Raw genomic sequence first — 21,355 nt, 5'->3', positions numbered from 1 at the left:
TTAGTCACAAGAGAATAGCATTTATAATGACATTAATTTATTATTTGTGAAATTTTTTGAGGAGAATGTATCCAAAAATAAATTTGTTAAGGAAAAGTAGCACAACTGATAGGAGGCTTTATTACATTTTACTTACAAAATGATGTAATATTTAGTTGAATATAACATGTCAATATTATTTTTCAAGTTTATCATAAGATAATAATTTATGACTTTTTAGGTGATGTTTCCTTGCAATGTTTATATGTGCGGAACTCCCACTGAGATATTATTTTTCATATCTTGAACCTCAATTAGGTACCGTAGTCAAATGTGCTTCCCAACATAATTCTCATTCCCATTTCATCCCATCCTCGCAATCAAACATCACCTTAGAAAGGGTTACATACACTCACCCACTAAACATATCTTTGTGAAGTTTTTCGTGTTTTCACAAAATCCATTATGTTTTGGAAATTACACTAACACCTTTTGAGGTTTCAATTTTTTTCACAAAACCTCTCCCGTTAATCTTCTGTTCAAAAAATTGCTAATGTCATTTAAAAAAAAAATATATACAAATAACAAAATTAACCTCAAAGATTAGACCTCAAGGGTGTATCTGCAATCTGATCTTAGAAGTTAACAGTCATTTGGAGAATTTTTTTTTTATGACATCATTAATTTTGGATTGAAATTAGGGTTCGTGAAAACAATTTAAACCTCAGGATGTGTTAGTATAATTTTCAAAAAATCAACATATTTTTTGAAAATTAAAAAAAAAAAAAACTAAAAAACAAAAAAAAAAACCTCCAGGAATGTTCATGTAAGAAATACATCTATCCAGCGAGTACAACATACAATACAACATTAAATATCGCTTTAGCTACAAATTTAGAGTGGTAGCAAAACAATTCATTACTTTTCAACGTCCTTCCTAGCCTGTAAAAATACAGATGAGCTTCCGCTTTCTATTGCACTGTATCCTAAGTCTAACAGTTATTCAACTCTTCTCCAATTGAATCAAAAGAATGAGAAGATAGAAAAAAGGAAAACCTGAGAACCTATTCGTTGACCCGAGCATCAGCTATCTACAAACATGAGAACCATACCCCCTAAAGGATGTAAATTACTATATTACAACAAAAGCACAACAATGCGATGAAAAGTAAGCTCATCAGCCTCATTCGTCTTTCGCATGATCGCTTTTCTTCTGCCCGACATCTGCATGATTACTCTTTTTCTGCTCCATGTCTGTATGATCGCTCTTCTTCTTCCCAACTTCCACAAGCAATGTCAAAAGAGCTTCACACACTTGAGAAGCATCTGCTTCAGAAGGGTCATCTGTCAATGAAGAATAAACCATCCAGGCATGGTCTAATTTACGTTTTGGCCGAACAACAATGGATCCAGGAACTTCTGCATCGCAGCATGTGACAAGTCCATCACTCTTCTTGCCATATCTGACCTGCAGAAGCTGTGCACAGGCAGCCATAGCTGCACCAAGGGGAATTACCACTGGGAGTTTTGCCGGCTGGCCTGTAGAAAGAGGAGCAACCATAGGTAGCTCTGCATGTGCTACATGAGATAATGTAGCTAGTACAGCTGGAGAGATTGCAGCTTCTGTGTGAAATGAAACAACAGGGAGTTCCTTTGGCAACGGGTGTTTCTTCAAAAATTCTCTTCTTTTTTCATAAGTCAAATCTTCCAGAGCTTGCAAATCACCCTTCACAGAAGAAGATGACATGCTATATTAAAAAAACATACCTAGGAAAAAGTGACAAATTCATCATGGGAATGACCTACTATATGTTTGATGATAACAGAAACTCCATAAACACAGAAAATATGCTTTTACTGTAAATGTCGTTTCAATGGATAGCACAACATTTTAATATTAAAATCACTATCACGCTCCTTATTATACCTTAATCACTTTGCAGATCAGAATCTCCATTAGCTTTCGTAAGTTCACATAATCACCAAGCTGTCCCTCTCGCAAGATATCCGTAGCTATTGGGCTACCACCATATGGACTTTGTGCTAAAACCAACCCGGCAACCTTATCTTTCAAGTCAGGCCAATACAACGATAAAGCAGCTGCTGCATCTATTCCCCCTTTGCTATGTCCAAGAAGCAAAACACGCTTTTTGGAACCCCAATAGAATTCCTCAATGTATTCTTTTATCTCTCGAGCATTTTTCTCAACTGAAGCCTGATTAGTAATTGGCAAAAACTCAGTTCAGAATATAATTAACATGGTGCAAAAAAGCCCTTTCTTTTAATTTAAATGAAGAACATACCTCACTATGAATCTTGGCTATATGACAGGCCAGACCCATCTTTGAGAGACTCATTTTTGTATTTACAAAATATAGAGGTCCATGATTGCTGAAAAGACCTATTGATTACATAAGTAACCAAACTTCATTAGCACTTTACTATAAGCAAAATTGAATATGCAAAACGAAAATAAAAAATAAAAGTTCCATGTACTCTAGAAGTCCAGTCTCCAGCAAGACATGTAGGAACAAAAAGAGCAAAGATTAGGTGGAGAGAAACCCAGAAGGCTCCCTAAATCCACCACTGGCAGCATCCAAGCATGCCCCATCAGGGCAGAAAGTGGGAAGGTGATGGAGATGTTGTTTCTTGCAATGTAATTTCTCGACTTAAGTATTATTAATAATTTTTGTGTGTTATAAAAGAATGATACCTGGAAGCAACAAACAAACCATCGAATTTGGCAATCTGTGAACACCATGCCTGTCAAAGGGAATAACATCTACATTATTATTGCCATTACCATGAAAAGCAGATATTATATGCACAACAAAATACAGTGTATCACACCTGATATCCCCCAGAATTTCCATGAACCTTTCAGTTCCGTCTTCAACAGGGGGCATTGTTGGATCACGTTGTAGCCATCCTATATCATCTGCAGACCCGCGAACAGTTCTTCGCACCCGGTCAACAAGGCTGAAAATGAACACAATCATTACTGCTAATTTTGGAAAGTGTGAACGCTGCTGGTAGCAAGAATCTCAGAGAAAAAACAAGCTTAAAGATATACCATGGAAATTCTTTGGGTTTAGTTTCAATCTAGGGCCCACAAGGCATCCCCCATAGACTCCTCTAGTAACCACTGCTGTCATGAGTCATATTCCTATATTTCTTCACATTAGGAGACAAGCTTTTCGAGCCAAGAATATTTTGGTGCAATTCCCAACTGGGACATAATTGGAACTAACGGTACACCAGCATGGTTCCTAATAAGGTTCATCTCATACTACTAATGTTTCATGGTTTCTAAGGCTATGTAGTTTTCATGGAGACCAATGATTCCTAGAAATTTGTCTTCTCTTTCTTTTTCGGTTGTTATTCTTACCTCGAATCACTGTAACCATAACTAGCATGCATTTCTTTAGATGACAATAAAAAAACCCTTCTCTTGATCCTCAGTCATTTTCTACAAACCAAAAGCATGAAAATATCAGCCATCCACAATACCCAGTACGGTTTTCTGAGTTTCTTGTGGTATAATAGCTATCAAGATACATCATTTCCAGGTCAAAGCTTTTTTATTTCCCCCCGAGAATTTCTTTTATTTATGGCTGAGAGTTGTGCTGATGGTTAGTACATGGGCTCTTCCAACAAATTTGGTTTTACTCTATTTGTAGCAATCTGGGAGTTGTGGATATCCACTTTCCAGCAAGATGGGGAGTGTCAATATAGAACGTTTACAGCCTGTAAATTGATTTAAGAGTTGACTATCTTGAATAGCTTAATTGTTGTCTGATTAGCTCAGTTACTTAATACTAGGCATTCGTATTGCTGATTTTGTCTTGGAATCCTACATAATCCTTGATGTTCTGATGTCTTAGCATTGCTATACAATGTTCTTCTCTTCAACCAAGTTTTCTTTGGAAAAAAAATTGCCGGTCTGACAATACTAAATTTCAGTTCAAGAATGATTTTTAAACTCATATTAATTATAGAAGGATATCTCCAAAAAACACTAATAAGTAGTATGCTGGGAACAAATACCCTTGAAAGATAGAAATGCTGCCCGGGCCACTAGGATCAGATTTGACGAGGGCACTAGAATTTGAGATGAATCTCCTGCAGAGCTTCTCAGTGTTCCATCAAGTACAGAGGGAGCATCTGTTGCATTACTAGATGACTCTGCATATGCTGAGTGGTTTCCACTTGAGGACGCATGATCACCAGATGTAGCAAAAGATCCCCTAGGTTGTCCAGACGAAAAGGTCACCAACTCCTGAGCATGCTCATTTGAAACCCCAGAATCGCTAGAAGACAGATCTGCTGCAAAATAGCAGAGACATTTAACTAGATCAATCTAAGATCCAATGCTCATGACAACTCAGAAAAATAGATGCATGCAAGTAAAATATAAAATTCATTATAATCATAAGTTAATAATTAGTAAGGAAAAATGAAAAGAAAACTACATAAGGGACATGAGAGAAGCTTAATTCAAATGTGCCACATCATCAAATTCTACTCAGAGATGCAAGTAAGGTTGAAAGGACTCAGATGAAAAAGGATCAATTACATTATCTGATCAAACTTTAAATTAGAATTATGCTCCATTTCAAGTTTCAACTAGTGAAAAAAATGGAAAAGGAAGATACCTAGCAAAAATATTCACGCTAAGATCTGCAGATAATATACGAACTCTGCTAGTCTAATGTCTTATAAGGCATGTACTTCTGCAAAATACAGTTTCATTCTCCAGAGAAAATTATATTCAAGTAGTTTGGTTGATCTTGTATGATATTTATGTCGGCATGGTAGAAAACTAGTAAAACTAAGAAAACTGTACTTAGGGAAATACCAAATAACAATAATAATAAAAATCCAAACTAATGGAAGTGTACAGAGCGATGCTATTATGGGTAATAACATGCATACTTTTCCAGGTTAATACATCTGATAACCAACTCCCCACCTCCACATTAGTCACTTCCACAACAGGCTAGGAAAATATAAAGAAGGATAAACAAGAGAATAAAAAACTGAAGCAATCTCCATATGGAACAGTATGATTACCAGAATAGTCAGAGAAACAGCGTGTGAATAATGAAGTTGTCTGAGAAAGATAAGAAGCAGCTTCGTTCAGAGATGGTACAGAGGTAAATAGCTGAGGGATGACCCCATCATTTCTTAAAGTATCATTCTGAGCCTGAAAAAACAGGAGCTGTTAAAAATGAGCAAGGACATCACCAAAGCTTGATATTGCCAATTCCATGAAGAGATTCATAATTTTTTTTTATAAAAAAATTCGAAGTGAAAACACAATCAGATTCAGGCCACAAAACCCACTGGTTGCATCGTCTAATTTTGTCATTTCTTCATACATAAGGATAGAGATTAGACACAATCAGCAACTGGTACCCTAGAGTCCAATAACAATGCTTGCTAGAAACTAGTATTGGTGCTTTGAAATAATACTATATTCTCGTAAAACTACACTAAAATAGTTTATCAAAATCTCAGGAAGATCAAAACTTTTGTAATATAATTATCACTTCTCCTTCCATTGCACAAATAAACATGAGCTAAGCTTTCAAAATGTAATTCTTTCGGCGAAAATGTTAATTAAATCACTGTAAAAATAAACAATTTGAATGCTACAAGAGAATGATGGGTACCATCAACGGTGCGGATTCGTTGGAATTGGGCTTTGCATCTTGCATTATAGACATCAGTTTCTGCCAAATGAAAGACAAAAACATAATAATACGTTAGCTTTCAATGCAAAGTCAGGCGCCTCAAAAAATCCAAACATTAGAGAATACAGAAAATGTTAGAGATCGCGGTGAAATTAATTTACCTGGATTAATACTGCGATTGAGAATCAAATGAAGCGTGGACGAATAGAAAGAATCACCATTGAAGTGGAATTAGGGTTTTGGAAGATTCAAATCATCAAGTTTTCTTCTTCAACAGAAGCACAGAGAGAGAGAGGAGAGAGAATACCTTAACGGCAAAGCAAAAGAACGTGGCACGAAAAAAAAAACTACGTCGTTTTCTTTGACTTTCGGAGTTTTCGCGGCACCGCTACTTTGGAGATTTGCGTCCAGTGGTTGGTTTTGTTAGAATATAATATCTATATATATAAAGCAAAAGATTAAACATTTAAAATATCATAAAATGTTACTTGGTTAATGCAAATATTAAGAATTAAAATTATTAATTAAATAAGAATAATATAGTAAATTCACATTTTTTCATATTAAAAAATTAAAATGAAAAGAAAAATCAGATAATGAATCCTATTTTTATGAAACACAACTACCCATTATCTTTTTTAATTCTAAAATAAATTTGATTTTTTTTTAAAAAAAAAAAAACCTCTCGAGGGGTGGAGAGGCTAGTGATATTAAGTGAAAAGTACAAGTTCAAAAATAAATTAATTTATGGCATGTTTATTAATCTGATACGAATTAGGAGGAATTGAATTTAGTAGGAGTTGGATTGAGGAGAATTAGATTCAAATTCTTATTGAAGTTGTTTATTAAACCATTTGGATTGAGGAGAGTTAGGATCCGGATTCCTATTGAAGTTGTTTATTAAACCATATGGTAGAAGTTGTGCTAATTACTAAAATGTCTTCATTGTTGGGTTAAAGTAGATGGTAAATTTGGAAATTTTAAAATTGTGTGAGGATATAATGGGTAAAAAAAATGAATTCCTAAAAGGTTAGTTCTTCCAGAATTAGAATATCACCTCCTACCCAAGAATTGAATTCCTCCAAAATTATTCCTAATTTTGTGTGGGTCCTACGTTACTTTTTAATTTCTTAATGTGAAGTAAACACAAAAATCCTTCATAATTGAAATTCAATTCATTATTCGAATTCCAATTCCTGATTAGTAAACACACCATCAATGTTGATATTCTAATTCCTGGAGACAAGAGAGGGAAGGGGGAATCCTCCAAAATTAAAACATTAAGTCCACAAAAAATGTTGGTTTTTGTAAAATTTTATTGAAATATGCTATTTTGGAAATTAAAGGGTGAAGAACAATTAAATTTTTAGACTTTTAGTAATGAAAATCTGGCCGCTAGAAAATGAGTTGATTTTTACTATATTTATTCCACTATGCTTCAAATGTTTTTTCTAAAAATTAGAAATGTTTATAAATTAGACTAAATAGCGAAAAATGATGAAGAAAAAAATGTGCTAGAATCAGAATAGGTTAAGAGTTCGATCCTTCCCAATCCCTTATAACCGAAAAGAAATGGTTTCGTTGATAAATGATTAGCAATAAATTGCAGTGGAATTCATAAATTTCATGTCACAGACCACAAGCTACATGTGAAGGCCAATTTGATTTTGGCTACATATCCTTTTCTCCATTACATTTCATTAAAAATTAAAATGACCAAATTAACTTAGAATCTTAAATGCAATGTAGCATGGTAATAATTGATCCTCCTACAGGCTGCGCATGAGGATTCCTTCAAATGTAATTCCAGGGCCAAAAGCTAAGGCAAGCCCCCATTCTTCCCTCTCCTCCTCCTTCTTCTTCTTCAACTCCTCCCTCATATTCTCCATGACATAGAAAATGGTGTTGCTGCTAACATTTCCATAGTCCATCAGAGCCCTCCTGCTGCACTCTAGCTTATCACTGCCCAGCTTGAGGGTGCTCTCTAGCTTGTTAAGAATGGCAGGTCCTCCTGGATGAACAGCCCAGAACAACTCATTGAAGTCCTTCAATGAAGCCTTGGCCATCAGCTTCTTGCAAAACTCCTCGATGTTTTCGTCAATCTTCTGAGGCAGGTCCCTTCCAAGCTTAAAGTTAATGCCTTCCTCCGAGAGCCTCCCATCAATCACATTGTGTGTGTCAGGGAGGAACTGCTGGACAGCATAGTTGAGCTCCATGAAAGGAGTCTCTTGGCCTGGTTTTGGGTTGCTTCCAACGATCACAGCTGCAGCTCCATCACCGAAAAGCGCAGCCCCAACAAGGTCATAAGGGCGTGCCTTGTTTGGTGGCCTGAAACCAAGAATTGTGGTCTCAGAAGTGGTTAGCAAGACCCGGCTTCCCGGGTTGTTTTCAGCTATGTCTTTTGCAACCCGGAGGCCGGTGACACCACCATAGCAGCCTAGGAAGTAGAGCATAACGCGGCCAACGTCGTTCCTCAGGCCAAGCTTGCTGGCAAGGTAGAGGTCACCACCAGGTAGTCTGATTTCACTTGAGGATACATAGACAATGTGAGTGATGTCTTCAACTGGCCTACCCCATTCCTTGATGCAAGAAAGGCTAGCTTCCAAGGCCATCTGTACCACTGCAGGGTTTGCAATTTCAAGCCTTTGTCTGATGGTGGCTGAGCCCTCAGTTGCTAGTTCAGGGTATTTGTCCAGGATCTCCTTGGACATGACTGTGTATCTAGTCTTCACAGTTGTGGTTTTGCCTAGGAAAAACAAAAACAAAAATGAAGAAAGATAAGCATGGTGAGTCTTGCCCCTTTCAAAATATCGCGTAATGTTAAACGTACCACATTAAAAAGGAATTACATTAGCTAGCTGATCACATAATCTGTATCATATTTACTTATTATGTAGAATTATTTGGAGTATATTTATTGACCACATCTCTAGTAGAGGTGAAACTCATTTATGTAGTTGGCAGTTGCCAATGAAATCAGTAAACAGGATACGAATAGTTTTGCGAAAAAGTAATTTAGAGGGCAGCCAGCAAGTAAATAGATGAGTTCTAAGAGATTCAAGATAATAAAACGCAAATAATTTTGCTTACACAGGCGTTCCAATTTCTCCTTAATGGCAACATCTACACATTTGGTGTCACGAATGTAGCCCTCCACCAAGCAGTCCTGGGGATCAGTTGGCTTGGGAAGGCCTTGCCCAATGCAAGGACTGTTGCCTTCCCTGGTGTAGGAGCGTGCCTACTTGGTGCATGGAATTGCTTGGAAGAACCATTAGCGCCATTGCTTTCGAGCTTCGACATCTTTAGGATGATGATGATGATGATGATGAGGAGGACTAGAAGGCTTAGCAATGAAATAGTCTGAGTTTGGTGTAAGTTGAAGGCATGTATATATGGGGGAACTGGGCTTGGTGTTGGAGAGGAGTTGGTTTCAAAGGAGATGAGCATGAAAAGAAAGAGATGCCTACTTTATTATGGTTTGGTGATTGTATGGGTTTCTTGGGGGAGTTAGGAGTGTGACTGTTTCAAGGGGAAACAATCTTCTCCTTTTGTTTGGTAAAACAATGAATGAAAAGTTGAAACCCAATGGTTACTTACTTTCTGCTTCAAAAGTATGAATTGTAGAAAAAGGGTTAGAATAGTCCACTGCAAAAGAAAGGAGGAAGATCTCTAGAACTGGTACTACCAGAAAACAAAAAAGAAACCAAAAAAAAAAAGGAGAGAGAGAACAAAACAGATTGAGAATAGGTAGCAGAATTTCCTACTTCTTCCATGTTAAAATTGCCCTTTAGCTAACTTATGAATTCTCCAAGTAAGCCAGCCCATTTTTGCAGGTTTAGTAGATCTAACTGTCTGATCTAACTGTGAATACCCTTCAAAACCATTTTAATTTTGTAAGAAAAGATTTCAGTTCACTGAAAATGAAAATCAATAGTTCAGAATTTGTAGATTAATTTTGTAAATTATTTCCTAATTAGCAACTGATAATAGTCCCAAGTTTGTCTGATAATTTTCAAAACCACTTCTTGTAAAAAGTATCATTTCTAAATCCTCTCATTCTGAAATCTTTAAAAAGTGAGGAATTTACACTCTTTACACCTTACGTGATGACACTTCTGTTTTCCTGTTGGTTGTCAACCAGGAAAAAAAACCCTCTTAAATGATCAAATTGATTATATCCCCTTTTCATTTTTTCAGCTGAATTGTCCTTTTTTCTCCTTCAACCACATCACATTATTCAAGCCATTTGGAGCTTTTTGTCATTTGCTTTCCATCCAGGCTTCGGTTGTCTGTTCAGGATTGGGTACATTCTAGTTAGAGCTTTACCACTTAAAAAGGAAAAAGGAACCAAGAGAAAAGCTTGCTGCAAAGCTACATTCTCTTCAATCATCTGTAACAAAAAAGATGAAAGAAAATTTCATAAACCAACCCAAGAGACCGTTTCAACGGAACCAACTAAGTAAATAAGATCCACCATTCTTCCTGTTACAGAAGTTCATAAATCTGATTCACAAAAGGAATGGAAAACAAATGTAGTACAACAGCTCCCTGCTTAATAACCAAAACCAGGTGGTAGAAAATCATACCATCTACTTCTGCAGAAAGGCACAGATCATATTCTCTTCTTTGTGGTGCTTATAGCTTTTCTTCTGTTCAATAATCAACCCATATAAAAGTCCATCAAACTATTTTTCCTAAATTGATAAGATAACCTTGGACCAAAATACCTTCAAAACTTGACTCAAGTTGGGGTTCAACCCTAAACTTTTTGTTGCTTTCTGTCTCTACATGATACCCTCCTTCCCTTTCAAAATCACCCTGAATTTCTATTCCAAAAGCCCGATATCATCTCCTCTCAAAATATTTCTGATCAAGAACCCAATCCATTTTCAAAACTCTCTCAAACAATCACACTTAACTCTCCCATTGCATCTCTCTCTCTCTCTCTCTCTCTCTCTGTGCATCACAACTTTATTGCCACTCCGCAAATTGTGAATCCACCACCTCAGGTTGTCATGATTCACCCTCTCTCTCTCTCTCTCTCTCTCTCTCTCTATGATTTCACTCCACAATTCCCTTGCCAATATATCATCCATTTTGTGTTGCACTGCACTTCGCAATCAGTGGTTATTGATTTTGTTGTTCTTGTAGTTTGCAATGGGTATGTATGAGTTTGGTTTCAAATGAGCTTTGGACTGCAGATGGACTGTATATGCTCCAATGGTTGAGATGTGGGGTCAGGGTGAAATTGAGACGAGGGATCGAATAAACGCTGAGAAGAAGTGGTACGAGGAGGGCAGCAACAACTGTGTATTTACAAGGCTGAGATGTGATTGAGGAAATCTTAAAAACCCACCATTTAGCAGCAAGAAAGATATGTACAGCAGCTGAGGACTTGACTTACAGTTGTAGTCTTGACTTCCCAGATTTGTTGTCCAGCAGCTGCTGTCTTGGAATCCTTTTAGATAGAAACTCAGCTTCAACTGATCTTCCTGCATCCTCTAGGGCAGATTTTAGAGAATCTAAGCAGGGCAATTGCTGATAGCCTTTATTTTCAACCAGTTCATAGTACAAGCCAAATGCTTCTGAAAGTTTATTTATATCACAAAGCCCTACAATAACTTGGTTAAAATTATCAATAACGACACTTTGATGCTTCTGCAGACCGAATTGCAACATTTCACATGCCTCTAAAAGCTTTCTACTTTGGCAAAGGAAACAAACCAGTTCTTCCATTTTAATTGAGTACCCATTCTCATAGAGCATCCCTACAATCTCAAATGCTTTATCTCGCAACCCACGACTGAAAAGTAGCCTTACAAGATGTGTTGAGAGATTAATGTTTTGTCTAATTTTTTTCTCCAACATTAAAGTGACAAAACTGGCAGATTCACGGGCACAATGCTGTTTCAAAAGTTCTGCAAGTAAAGAATGGAAAGTAGATGTTTGTGGGAGATGAGAGCTCTTTAGCATCTTCTCTAAAGTCTGTTGGGCAAGAAGGGGCTTACCCTTCTGCAAGAGGCCATCAATCAAGGATACATAAATCTCTTCATCAGGCACAAAATCCCTTCTAAGCATCCAGACTAAGAGTTCATACCCAGCTTCATATGTACCTTCCTTACAATTGCCCATGATCAAAGTCTTGTAGGACAGAGGGTCTTGTGTTCCTCTTCTCATTAGCTGCCTAAACACTTCCTCGGCCTTCTGAGTTTTCCCATTACTAGATAAATACCCAAAGATAGGGTTATAAGAGGCAACAAGAGGCTTACAACCATCATCCCTTAACAAAATTTCTTTCTTTGATAACTCATCAAACAACTCCTCTGCTCTAGGGTAATCCCCTCGTTGACATAAACTGCGTATCAAAACACTGTATGTAGCTGAATCTGGTGGAACCTTTAACTCTGACATCTTTGCAAAAACCTTCAATGCTTCATCCAAGTTTCCTGCATTGCAATGTGAATGCATCAATGTGTTGAACGTACATGTATCTGGAATAAATTCTCCACCGATCATTGTTCCTTCCAAAATCTCTTTTATCTTATCTAGCTTCTGCGCTTCACAAAGCCCCTTAATTAGAGTATTGTAGGTAAATCCATTTGGTTTTAACCCTCGAGTAGTCATCTCCTCCAAAATACATAAAGCCTTGTCAATCTCCTGTTTCACACAATACCCTCTAATCAAGGTCGTATAAGTAACAACATTTGGAGTCAAATCCCCACTTCTCTTACTCATACCCTTCACCACATTATGGGCAATTTCAACCTTCCCTGCTCTACATAGCCCATCAACAAGAGTATTATAGGTAATGACATCCGGGTCACATCTAAAACCCGACATATCTTTGAAAAAGCGATAACCTTCATCTACCATGGAGTTCATACAAAACCCTCTAATCAAAATGTTAAATGTATATGTATCTGGTGTCACTCCATACATACTGAGCATTTCATCATATACATTCTTGGCCATATTTGTCCTACCCTTTTTAAGCAAAATTGACAGAAGACTATTGAATGAAATAACAGAAGGCGATACACCAAGCGACTTCATTGTAGTAAAAAGCTTTATAGACTCTTGGAACAGCCCAGCTCGACCATAGTTCCTTATTAAGCTATTAAAGAAGTGGTCCTCAAGTTTAACTGCACCATTAGACTTTTTTTCAATTGAAAACAATAAATTTCGTGCTGCATTGAGATTTCGGGCTCGACCCAAGATTTCAAGCATCAAGAAGTAGGATTGGTCATTGTGAGAGAAACCCATTACCTCTACCCACTTAAAGAACTGAAGGGCTTTGTGCGGGGTTTTGATAAGGTGGAGTGTTTGGTGCACCGTGGTCTTGGAGAGAGAGGAAGAGATTGTAGAGAGAGAAGACTCAAGCTCACTCGACCATGGATTGGTGTTGACAAGCCTGGCCATATCCTTAGCCGTTTTGGTTTTTGGGGTTGACGATTTGGGTTGTTTAGCTCTGTGCTGTTGTTCATCATTCTCATTATGGTTCTCGGTTTTCTGAGAAGAATAGCACCTGGGTTTTGACGATTGTTCAAAAACAAGCAATGTCAAAAAAAGTAAAATTTGTGTTTGCCTAGTGAGAAAATGTAGGAAAGGAAATCAAATTGAAGAGGCACACCTGAGAAAAGAAGCAGGCTGAGAATTGGACTTGAGGCTGGGACTGAAGAGTTGCTTTCTGAAGACTGCTAGTCCTTGACCCTGAGAAATGGGATTCGCGGCCATGAATTAATTTGTGGTTTCGTCCGAAGCTTTTCTTCTTACAGAAGGGTGCCAAAAGGCGCAAATCATCTATTTCTGTTTCTATTTTCTGCTGGTAAACGTTGGCCGGTGGATTGGTGTGGCATGCATCTAACTTTTCACAGCCAAGGGTAGAGAGGTGAGGTAACTGGGGCTTCGAACATTTGTAAAATGATTTCCAAAAATTTTACCCTTCGTTTGGACGAAGAAATTGATAATTACATAGAATTCTAAAATTGTGACAAAATTTAGATTTCTATCATTTCAATTTCTGAAAATTGAAAATTTCAGTGTTTGGATTTATGTATCTCGAATTTTGTAAACGACAAAATTTTGTAATGACATTATGGAAATTGTGAAATGACACCTATTTTAATGAAAATTAAACTCAGGAATTTGATGCCCCAATTTCCACAATTTTTTCTACATGTCATTTAATAAATTCTGTACTAAAATTGCCAAACAAAGGAATTGTCAATTTCTCCTTTTAAATTCCCAACTTTTAGTTAAATTCTGAATTATTTTCCCTAATCCAAATGGATCGATGAACGGATTTGAAAGAAATGATTTGGATATACGAGCATGTCTAAAATTTGTTATTAAAAAAAACAAAGATTAGTTTGCATGTATTTAAAATAACTAATTGTATCGCATTCGGAATAAAATGAGTTATTTGGAATTCATTTATTTTCTTCTTTTATCTTTATTCAAATCTTAACATACATGAATTTTCGAAATTTCCCCTTTGTCATGTTTCTACTTCCTACACACTACAACATTATCAAACAAGAGAAAGGTCAACAACATAGGTACTTTAAGAGAAGGATATCTTATAATGGATGTTGAGCCTATTTACAAGTCAGGAAAGGTCGTAGAGGCACATTCTGTTAATCTAACTCTATCAGCCACAGGCCTGGGAGACAAGGACCACGTCCAGCATGAGAGCAGTCCAAAGCGTCAAGCAGACCGCTTATAATAATACCTGCAAAGATTTCAAGAAATTAGTTTGATGTGCATCGGTGTGCGTGTTGGCAGAAGATGGGAGAAGGAAGAGAAAGAAAACATACACATATATCTTTATGCTGTACAGAGAAGCATATTTTCGTAGAAGACGTTCGACTGTGTACCATTCTGCACGATCTGATCCATCTTGATACCCAATGCGTGGCATGTGGATTGAAGCTGTTAAAATCAAGAAAGAAGAATGCGACATGAGACATTTTTAAAAGTATAAATCCGACATGTCTGACTCGAAGTTAGCCAATGAAATCTTGACGTCCTTAACAAGAAAAGAACTATACTTTTGCATTTCAAATGTACCATGGGGTGAAATAACAAGGCAAGAATAGCATAGTCAGCTTTGAACTGATTCAATTATAATGTTTACCAGAATTCTGAGCAGCTGAAAATGATGCCTTCGATAAGCATCTTTCTAAGTCGGGAATAGAAAGCTTGCTTCGGGGTACTTTACGCCTGGGATTATAAGATTGTACAACAGCCAAAGCCACCCATTGAGGGGGATTACAGTCCATCTTCTGTTCATTCGCATCCTCTACATAGTAACAAATAGGTAATGCAGAAAGTTCAAATGTAAAACATACTTCTGGCCGACATGATAAACAAATTCCTGCATAGTGCATATTGCAGCTAAAAGCTACTTGTACTCTTCTCATTATAACTTCGGACAGAACATGAAAAAAGAAAAATATTGCTGTGTTGTAACTGATATAATCAAATTTCTCTCCTACTCGTGCTTCTGAGTAGAAGAGATTCCTTTGTCTTATAAGCAACAAGGTAATGGAGATAATATTTCAGGAGGAGAGACCAGAGGCTAACCATTAACTCTTATAAGGTGAAGATCACCAAGATGCAGGTCATCAAATTCTGAAGCTTGCAGATATGCATCGGGGATACTTGAAGATAGCTTGGCCAGTGCATCAAACATTCCTCCATGACCCCAGTGTCCAGAATCATCAACACAGCTGCGAAATAAACATATTAAGTCAGGTCTGGTGGTAAAACCACTGACAGCCTACATCATGCTCATACTCTGAAAGAATATGTTTCTATAAAATAATAATGGAAGGAAAAAGAATATTCGAGCTTTAAGAAGCATGAACAAACAAAAAGTTACTGTATCAAGAACGAAATAGCAGGAACACAAGAAGACACATTAACTGTTCTGACTCATTCAATGCAAAATAATGTGAACACTCAAGAGGAGGCATTTAGAAAAATTAAATTTACCTGAAAATAATGGTAGGTTCAGATGGACAAACTTTTGATGGTTGTGTACAGTCCCCATAAACAAACTGGACAGAACCTGAATCAGACATCATGTCACTATCCACAGGGCTGATAGGGTCCTCGACAGACAATGAATGGTACCCAAGGTCTTCCCACTTAGATAACTTCTCCTCCTCTGCCTTCTTCTTTGCAGCCTCACGTTTTAGACGCTTTTCCTCGTGAAAGTTTCTTCTGCTTCTCAAATCCGTATTTTCATTTCCACTTTCTTGTGATACGTCCTTGAATTTTTCAACCCAAGAGAGATATGAAGCTTCATCAAAACCAGAATTGAAACTAAGAGAAGTGTTACTTTCTCCTGCAACAAGATCATGTCCATGCAAAACATCTGTTGGATTGACCTCAAATTTCCTCTCATCCTCAATTGCTATCTGTTTATCGCGCACTGAGATTACCTTCTCAGCCATAGCATTCAGTTCTGACATCCCAAACTCATCATTGTTGATTTCATCAGGATCGAAGAGATGTAACCCAAATATGATGGATCGCAAGTCACTAGGTTCAACTCCTGCTTCTTCTTTACCTTCCTGGTCCATAACATCATCTCCAATAACATTATGGCTAAGCCGCAACTTCCTCTCCGCTCTCCGCATGATAACCTATATTGACACATTTGAATACAATACATATAATGGGGTTCAATGTCTCATGAGTCATGTAGAGGAACTCTTCAATCGAAAGAAAAGAAAAAAAAAAGTATAGGATCTCACCTCCTCCACCGTACGTCCTGTAACTAGGTTTATTGACAGTACATCATTCATTTGACCAATCCTGTGAGCCCGCTGAAGAGCTTGTTTGTCAACCTGGGGATTCCAATCTTGCTCATAGAATATAACCTAGCGTATGCAAATTGAACATAAGAATGTCAGGGAAAAGTATATGCCTAATATAATAAGAATAGAATAAAAGTACGTCAGTACTATGATGTGCTTTACAGAAACCAATTTACTGGGACTTTTACAACATAGACTACTATAAGTTCCTCATGCCTACATAATAAGACTAGTACATGATGTGCTTTACAGAAACCAATTTACTGGGACTTTTACCAAATACCATACTCAACAGACTGTCATTCTTAAAGTAATATGCTGGAGATAAGAACGTCACTCGTCAACCCCAAGGTTTCTTGCAAGTGATTCAAAGGTTTCTTGAGTTACGTGAAATTGCAGTAAGTCACGTTTCTGACTATTGAGCATCAACACTTCAACAGGGTTTGAAGGCCATTTAAAGTTTGCACTTTCAGGATTCAATAGTACACTATTTATTACATGTCAATCTCAACTGTAAACGTCTCAAGAGAACTAAAAAGTTTTTAACCTGTGGTTAAAAACATTTTATATATAATTTGACAGATACAAAGAGATTTTGAAATGATTATGAACTTTCTTGTACTCTAAAAAATGTAAAGATCTGATCCAACGATGTAACAATAGAACCTACAGGTCCTGAGTTTCAGGTCTAAACATAAGTGATTGTTTTAAGAGCAGTACACAACTGTTTGCCAAAACTCACAGTATCAGCAGCCACAAGATTCAAGCCAACTCCACCAGCTCTTGTAGAGATCATGAAGACAAAAGCACCATTTTGATCAGGTTGAGACTTCAAACTTTTTTTGGTTGATTGTGTGCTGAAACTTCTTATGGCAGCAAAGCGCTCCTCAGCCCGAATTGATCCATCAAGGCGTTCATAGGAATATTTCCTTAACTCTAGAAAATCCTGCATTGCGTATGAGAATATTAATTTGTTAAAATGCAGAGTAACATATGCAAACAAGCTGAAGCATTTTATCATTTAGCATGAGACAGGAAAAAAAAAATACAAAAGGAAAAAAAACAAACCTGGAGAATGTCAAGGGTATGCGTCATCTGTGCAAAGAGAAGCACACGGTGTCCATACCCATGCAGCTTTTGAAGTAGTTGGTCCAAAATCATAAGTTTACCACTAGCCTATGAAAAGATAAGGAATGAACAGAGATTGGTTGGCAGATATTACGAGTGAGCAGAAGGCATACTAAAAGTACTACTCAGGGATCAAAGGCTTTCCCTTTCAGAAAGAAAGCAAAAAGAGACTTATTTCAAAGGCTTTCCCTTTCTTATTTTCCTCTGTTAATCTTCGGATGTTAGAGTCTCGACACTACATGACTCGGTTTACACACCTAGGTCATTATCATTTACCAAATTAAAATCAGCGATACCTGAACAAGGTGTTCACCCTCTTCATATGGTTCGGGCTCAATACCCGGGAAGAGATAAGGATGGCTACATGCTTTTCGTAACTGTATCACCTGTATGACAGAGGGAGAAGTAATGGCAAAGGATAAACATTCAATCAAAATAAATAATTGATCACAATACTAGCTGCAATACAAATAAACAATGAAACGCTGAATAAGCATATAAACTCTGTTTTACAGGAAAAGTAGCTTTAGATGCATTTGATACAGTTCTGCGTCTGCTACTACTTCATCAAAGTTTCTGCTATGGAAAAGCAACATCGAGGAAGCAAACTAGAGGGTGCTTTTTGAAAGTTACATTTGCAAAAAGTAAAGTTTCTTCAGAAAATGACAATGACACTAGGCAAAGGAATTTGGCTGCTAGCCTACACAGGTTTTGAAATGTATGTACCATACTATGAATTCACAGCTACCAGCCAACAGGACCTCTTAAATCCACAACTTTTCCAGAAGAAAAGTAGTGATATTGCACTGGTCAACCTAAAACCATGGGAAATAAAATATCTTCTCTGTGTTTTTGATTTTGTAGAATGTATAGGATAAAGGGGTTCATAATACCAATGTACCATATCACATCACATGAAGGGAAGACAAGAATAGAGATGCGTAGGGTAAAAAAATAGAAAAAAGAGATGCTTAGGGTAAGAAATCAAAAAACTAACATACAATATTCTGTAAGGATTGATGATTTGGACCTCCAGAAGAGACAGCAAGTAGTTTAGGAAGCTCCTTCCTCAGTATTGACATGTACACCTTCTTTTGCAATCCGACCAATGGTGCCAGCCTATCAAGATAATGCACCTTAGCATCATAAAACAGCCTCATCAACACTATGTCTACAAGGAAAAAAGGGATGGAGAACATACACTGTTATCTCAGTAAGCGGGGGCAGCAATAGATCTCCGCTCTCAATAAGTTTAGATTTCGTACGCCGGAGCATGAAAGCTCCCAATATGCATCTTAAGTTTTTAAGTTGCTCCTTAACTTTAGCTGCATCATGGCCTGTTTTGATATCCCAGGGAAGAAATTATTACAATTATAGCTTTCCACATCACATTATAAGAAATAAAATCCACATAAACTACTTATGACAGGTAAGAAGATAACCTGATGAAGGATCTCCAGCTTCCTTAAATGTTGCAAGGAACTCATCCAGTTTCCCATAGACTGATGGCATACAAAAATGCATCAAAGCCCAAAGTTCAGTGATATTGTTTTGAATGGGTGTGCCAGTCATCAGTAGCCGTCTTGGTATAAGATAGCGCTCTCTTAGGACATTGTACAGAACCTATTAAGGTCGAACCACGTATGTGTCTGGGATGAAAGTTATTATAGGAAAACAAAAAGTAGTCTAACTTTAACCCCTTTTTATCGCCACCTAGCAAAAATTTACATGGTAAATAACAATTGAAAAATTCGACATGTGAACTTGTCTTAGGCAAATGTTTAAAAATTAAAAGAAAATTCCAAACTGATCTGCAGTAAGCTGTCATTTCATTTCTAAAAGTCAGTGGTACAAAAAGTCATATACTGAATAACTGTATCTAGTGTATGATTATTTTCAGGGCAGTAATTACTGGAGTAAATAGTATTAATTCACAATAAGAAAAGGTTACTCAGTACAAGTATAGAGTTCATTCATATATAAGAGAGAGAGTTTAAGATGTCTTAAACATACACTATTAGGGTTTTTAAGCCTTTGAGCTTCATCAATTACTGCATAACCCCATGGTATCTGAGAAAGAAAATCCTGATCTGCCAACACCATGTCATATGTTGTCAATAGGACATCAAAAGGCAACGACAATACCTGTCGACAGGCCCAACTTGAAAATATCAACAAAACAAGTAGTAGCTTATTAAAGCTTATTAAAATTATTAACCTTTAGCGTCAAACATTAATAATGGATTACATCTGCAGCCTTCCAATAGCTACACAACAGGACCAGAGCTTACATCAGATGAAGAGGACTCTTCTTTTACATGCTCGTAGATTGTCCTGCGAAGAATGCGCCTATATTCTTTATCACCAACGTACCGAAGAACTTTTAGTTTTGGTGCAAATTTCTCCATCTCAGAGACCCAACCATCTGTTACACTTAGAGGACACAATACCACTGTGGATAGTTGATTGATGAAAAGAAAACAAAAGTATCAGGCACACCAATACCAAAAATATAAACTTCAAGATTTTCACACCAAAAACAGAAACGAAACTCACAAAATGGCCCAGGTGACAACTTGTGACCCTTCAAATAGCTCAATAAAGAGACAGCTTGCAAAGTCTTGCCCAGTCCCATCTGCCAACCAATCACTTAGATTCAAGTATAATGAACACGGCAAAGAATATGTCACTTTTGCTCAATATATTGCAAGTACTTGTAGCTTATTGCAAAAATGAATTGCACAAGCCTTAACAATCAACACCAGAATCTTCACTGCCAGGAAATAATGCACCAGCTGAACAGTTACTTCCATTTTCCCGAAAATTATAACTAAAATTCAAACTCATAAAATCACATTCAAATTTAAGGAAAATTTTGAACTCATTCAATATATAAGACCAGAAAACTTGCAGCTTTACCTCGTCTCCTGCAAATTCAACCAATGCATCCAAGTTAATTCATTAAAAATATTTAATTCTACTTTTTCTTTTTAAATTTTCTCGAAAACCAAACACATCGGAAATGATACGACAGCTCCTTACCAAGAATGACGTTGACGCCAAGATTGTATCGGCGTATGAGCCACGAGACGCCTTCGACTTGGTGAGGCTTTAGTGAAGCCGTGACACCGAGCTCTTCAGCGCTAACACGCTCGTCTCCGGCGCGTGCGTCGTCGGCGAGTATGATTTTCGCTGCGGCTTTGAGCCTCTGCTCGTAATTCATCGTCCTCCCTCCTAGTCACCACTCTGTAGTGAGTGTGAGAGATAGAGAGACGGCGCTTAACTGCCTAATAGTGACGAGACGAAAGTACCCTTGAATGAGTTCCAAATTTACGAAAGTGGCAGCATTGACGGTCCAGTGATGGGCGCCGTGGTGGTGCAACAGGCGGCGCAACAACAGTAACGTTGGTTGTGGTGGGAAACGGTGGTGGTAACTTTTTGTTAAATTAACATTGCTTTTTTTTTTTTTTTTTTTTTAATTATTATGCTCTAATTACGTGTCACCGTTTTATTAATTAATTAAATTTATTCTTCATCCTTTGTAACGCAAATTTAGTATACAAATTGAGTGTATCTAGTAGCACCCCTTAAAAAACTCACATGATTGAACCTTTCTCTAAAAATCCAATCAAATCTAGTAGATTTAAAACAAAATACTCTCTAAGTCGAATGTATTTTGAAAAAGATTAATATTTTCGTTTGGGAAGTACTTATACTTATAAGCAT

The 21,355-nt window shown here is 37.1% G+C and overlaps 4 protein-coding genes across 4 annotated transcripts; all 4 read right to left on the bottom strand.

Annotated features, from left to right (window-relative positions):
• Positions 1 to 845: 845 nt before the first annotated feature.
• Positions 846 to 6,087, bottom strand: LOC103331524 (alpha/beta-Hydrolases superfamily protein). The gene is made up of 9 exons (XM_008234152.2): positions 5,837 to 6,087; positions 5,655 to 5,714; positions 5,053 to 5,185; positions 4,027 to 4,305; positions 2,830 to 2,958; positions 2,693 to 2,742; positions 2,283 to 2,380; positions 1,907 to 2,194; positions 846 to 1,705 (listed from the first exon to the last, which is right to left on the bottom strand). The coding sequence occupies exons 5-9, from the start codon at positions 2,883 to 2,885 to the stop codon at positions 1,163 to 1,165; spliced, it is 1,035 nt and encodes a 344-aa protein (XP_008232374.2). The 5' UTR covers positions 2,886 to 2,958; positions 4,027 to 4,305; positions 5,053 to 5,185; positions 5,655 to 5,714; positions 5,837 to 6,087; the 3' UTR covers positions 846 to 1,162.
• A 1,164-nt stretch (positions 6,088 to 7,251) lies between these two features.
• On the bottom strand, positions 7,252 to 9,052 carry LAP6 (Chalcone and stilbene synthase family protein). The gene is made up of 2 exons (XM_016794707.2): positions 8,766 to 9,052; positions 7,252 to 8,421 (listed from the first exon to the last, which is right to left on the bottom strand). The coding sequence occupies exon 2, from the start codon at positions 8,384 to 8,386 to the stop codon at positions 7,445 to 7,447; it is 942 nt and encodes a 313-aa protein (XP_016650193.2). The 5' UTR covers positions 8,387 to 8,421; positions 8,766 to 9,052; the 3' UTR covers positions 7,252 to 7,444.
• Positions 9,053 to 10,068: 1,016 nt separating this feature from the next.
• Positions 10,069 to 13,564, bottom strand: LOC107880087 (Tetratricopeptide repeat (TPR)-like superfamily protein). Its single transcript, XM_016794704.2, has 2 exons — positions 13,306 to 13,564; positions 10,069 to 13,200 (listed from the first exon to the last, which is right to left on the bottom strand). The coding sequence occupies exons 1-2, from the start codon at positions 13,407 to 13,409 to the stop codon at positions 11,076 to 11,078; spliced, it is 2,229 nt and encodes a 742-aa protein (XP_016650190.2). The 5' UTR covers positions 13,410 to 13,564; the 3' UTR covers positions 10,069 to 11,075.
• Positions 13,565 to 14,093: 529 nt separating this feature from the next.
• ASG3 (SNF2 domain-containing protein / helicase domain-containing protein) lies at positions 14,094 to 20,975 on the bottom strand. The gene is made up of 17 exons (XM_008234155.3): positions 20,672 to 20,975; positions 20,549 to 20,556; positions 20,186 to 20,264; positions 19,921 to 20,081; positions 19,643 to 19,774; positions 19,072 to 19,252; positions 18,831 to 18,966; positions 18,631 to 18,748; positions 17,926 to 18,015; positions 17,570 to 17,677; positions 17,244 to 17,447; positions 16,439 to 16,564; positions 15,672 to 16,327; positions 15,261 to 15,406; positions 14,812 to 14,976; positions 14,492 to 14,606; positions 14,094 to 14,406 (listed from the first exon to the last, which is right to left on the bottom strand). Exons 1-17 carry the CDS (start codon positions 20,850 to 20,852, stop codon positions 14,382 to 14,384), a joined length of 2,631 nt encoding a protein of 876 aa, XP_008232377.2. The 5' UTR covers positions 20,853 to 20,975; the 3' UTR covers positions 14,094 to 14,381.
• Between the last annotated feature and the right edge of the window lie 380 nt (positions 20,976 to 21,355).

This window comes from Prunus mume, linkage group LG5 (assembly GCF_029339155.1).
Source record: "Prunus mume cultivar Tortuosa linkage group LG5, ASM2933915v1, whole genome shotgun sequence".
NCBI classification, from domain to species: domain Eukaryota; kingdom Viridiplantae; phylum Streptophyta; class Magnoliopsida; order Rosales; family Rosaceae; genus Prunus; species Prunus mume.
Note: the sequence above shows the minus strand (reverse complement) of the source record. Positions and strands in the feature narration are given on the sequence as shown.

What these genes read in the sequence shown, in the direction of transcription:
- LOC107880087 (XM_016794704.2), bottom strand. Translation starts at nt 13,409, where the DNA reads ATGGCCGCGAATCCCATTTCTCAGGGTCAAGGACTAGCAGTCTTCAGA. An exon ending in CAGCCTGCTTCTTTTCTCAG is followed by an intron (nt 13,201 to 13,305) that starts GTGTGCCTCTTC and finishes GTCAAAACCCAG; the next exon opens with GTGCTATTCTTCTCAGAAAA.
- LOC103331524 (XM_008234152.2), bottom strand. Translation starts at nt 2,885, where the DNA reads ATGCCCCCTGTTGAAGACGGAACTGAAAGGTTCATGGAAATTCTGGGG. An exon ending in GAAATTCTGGGGGATATCAG is followed by an intron (nt 2,743 to 2,829) that starts GTGTGATACACT and finishes TCCCTTTGACAG; the next exon opens with GCATGGTGTTCACAGATTGC. An exon ending in TGATCTGCAAAGTGATTAAG is followed by an intron (nt 1,706 to 1,906) that starts GTATAATAAGGA and finishes TCTTCTGTGAAG; the next exon opens with GGTGATTTGCAAGCTCTGGA.
- ASG3 (XM_008234155.3), bottom strand. Translation starts at nt 20,852, where the DNA reads ATGAATTACGAGCAGAGGCTCAAAGCCGCAGCGAAAATCATACTCGCC. An exon ending in ATCAATCCTTACAGAATATT is followed by an intron (nt 18,016 to 18,630) that starts GTATGTTAGTTT and finishes TCTGTCATACAG; the next exon opens with GTGATACAGTTACGAAAAGC. An exon ending in CAGGACGTACGGTGGAGGAG is followed by an intron (nt 16,328 to 16,438) that starts GTGAGATCCTAT and finishes GTGTCAATATAG; the next exon opens with GTTATCATGCGGAGAGCGGA.
- LAP6 (XM_016794707.2), bottom strand. Translation starts at nt 8,386, where the DNA reads ATGTCCAAGGAGATCCTGGACAAATACCCTGAACTAGCAACTGAGGGC.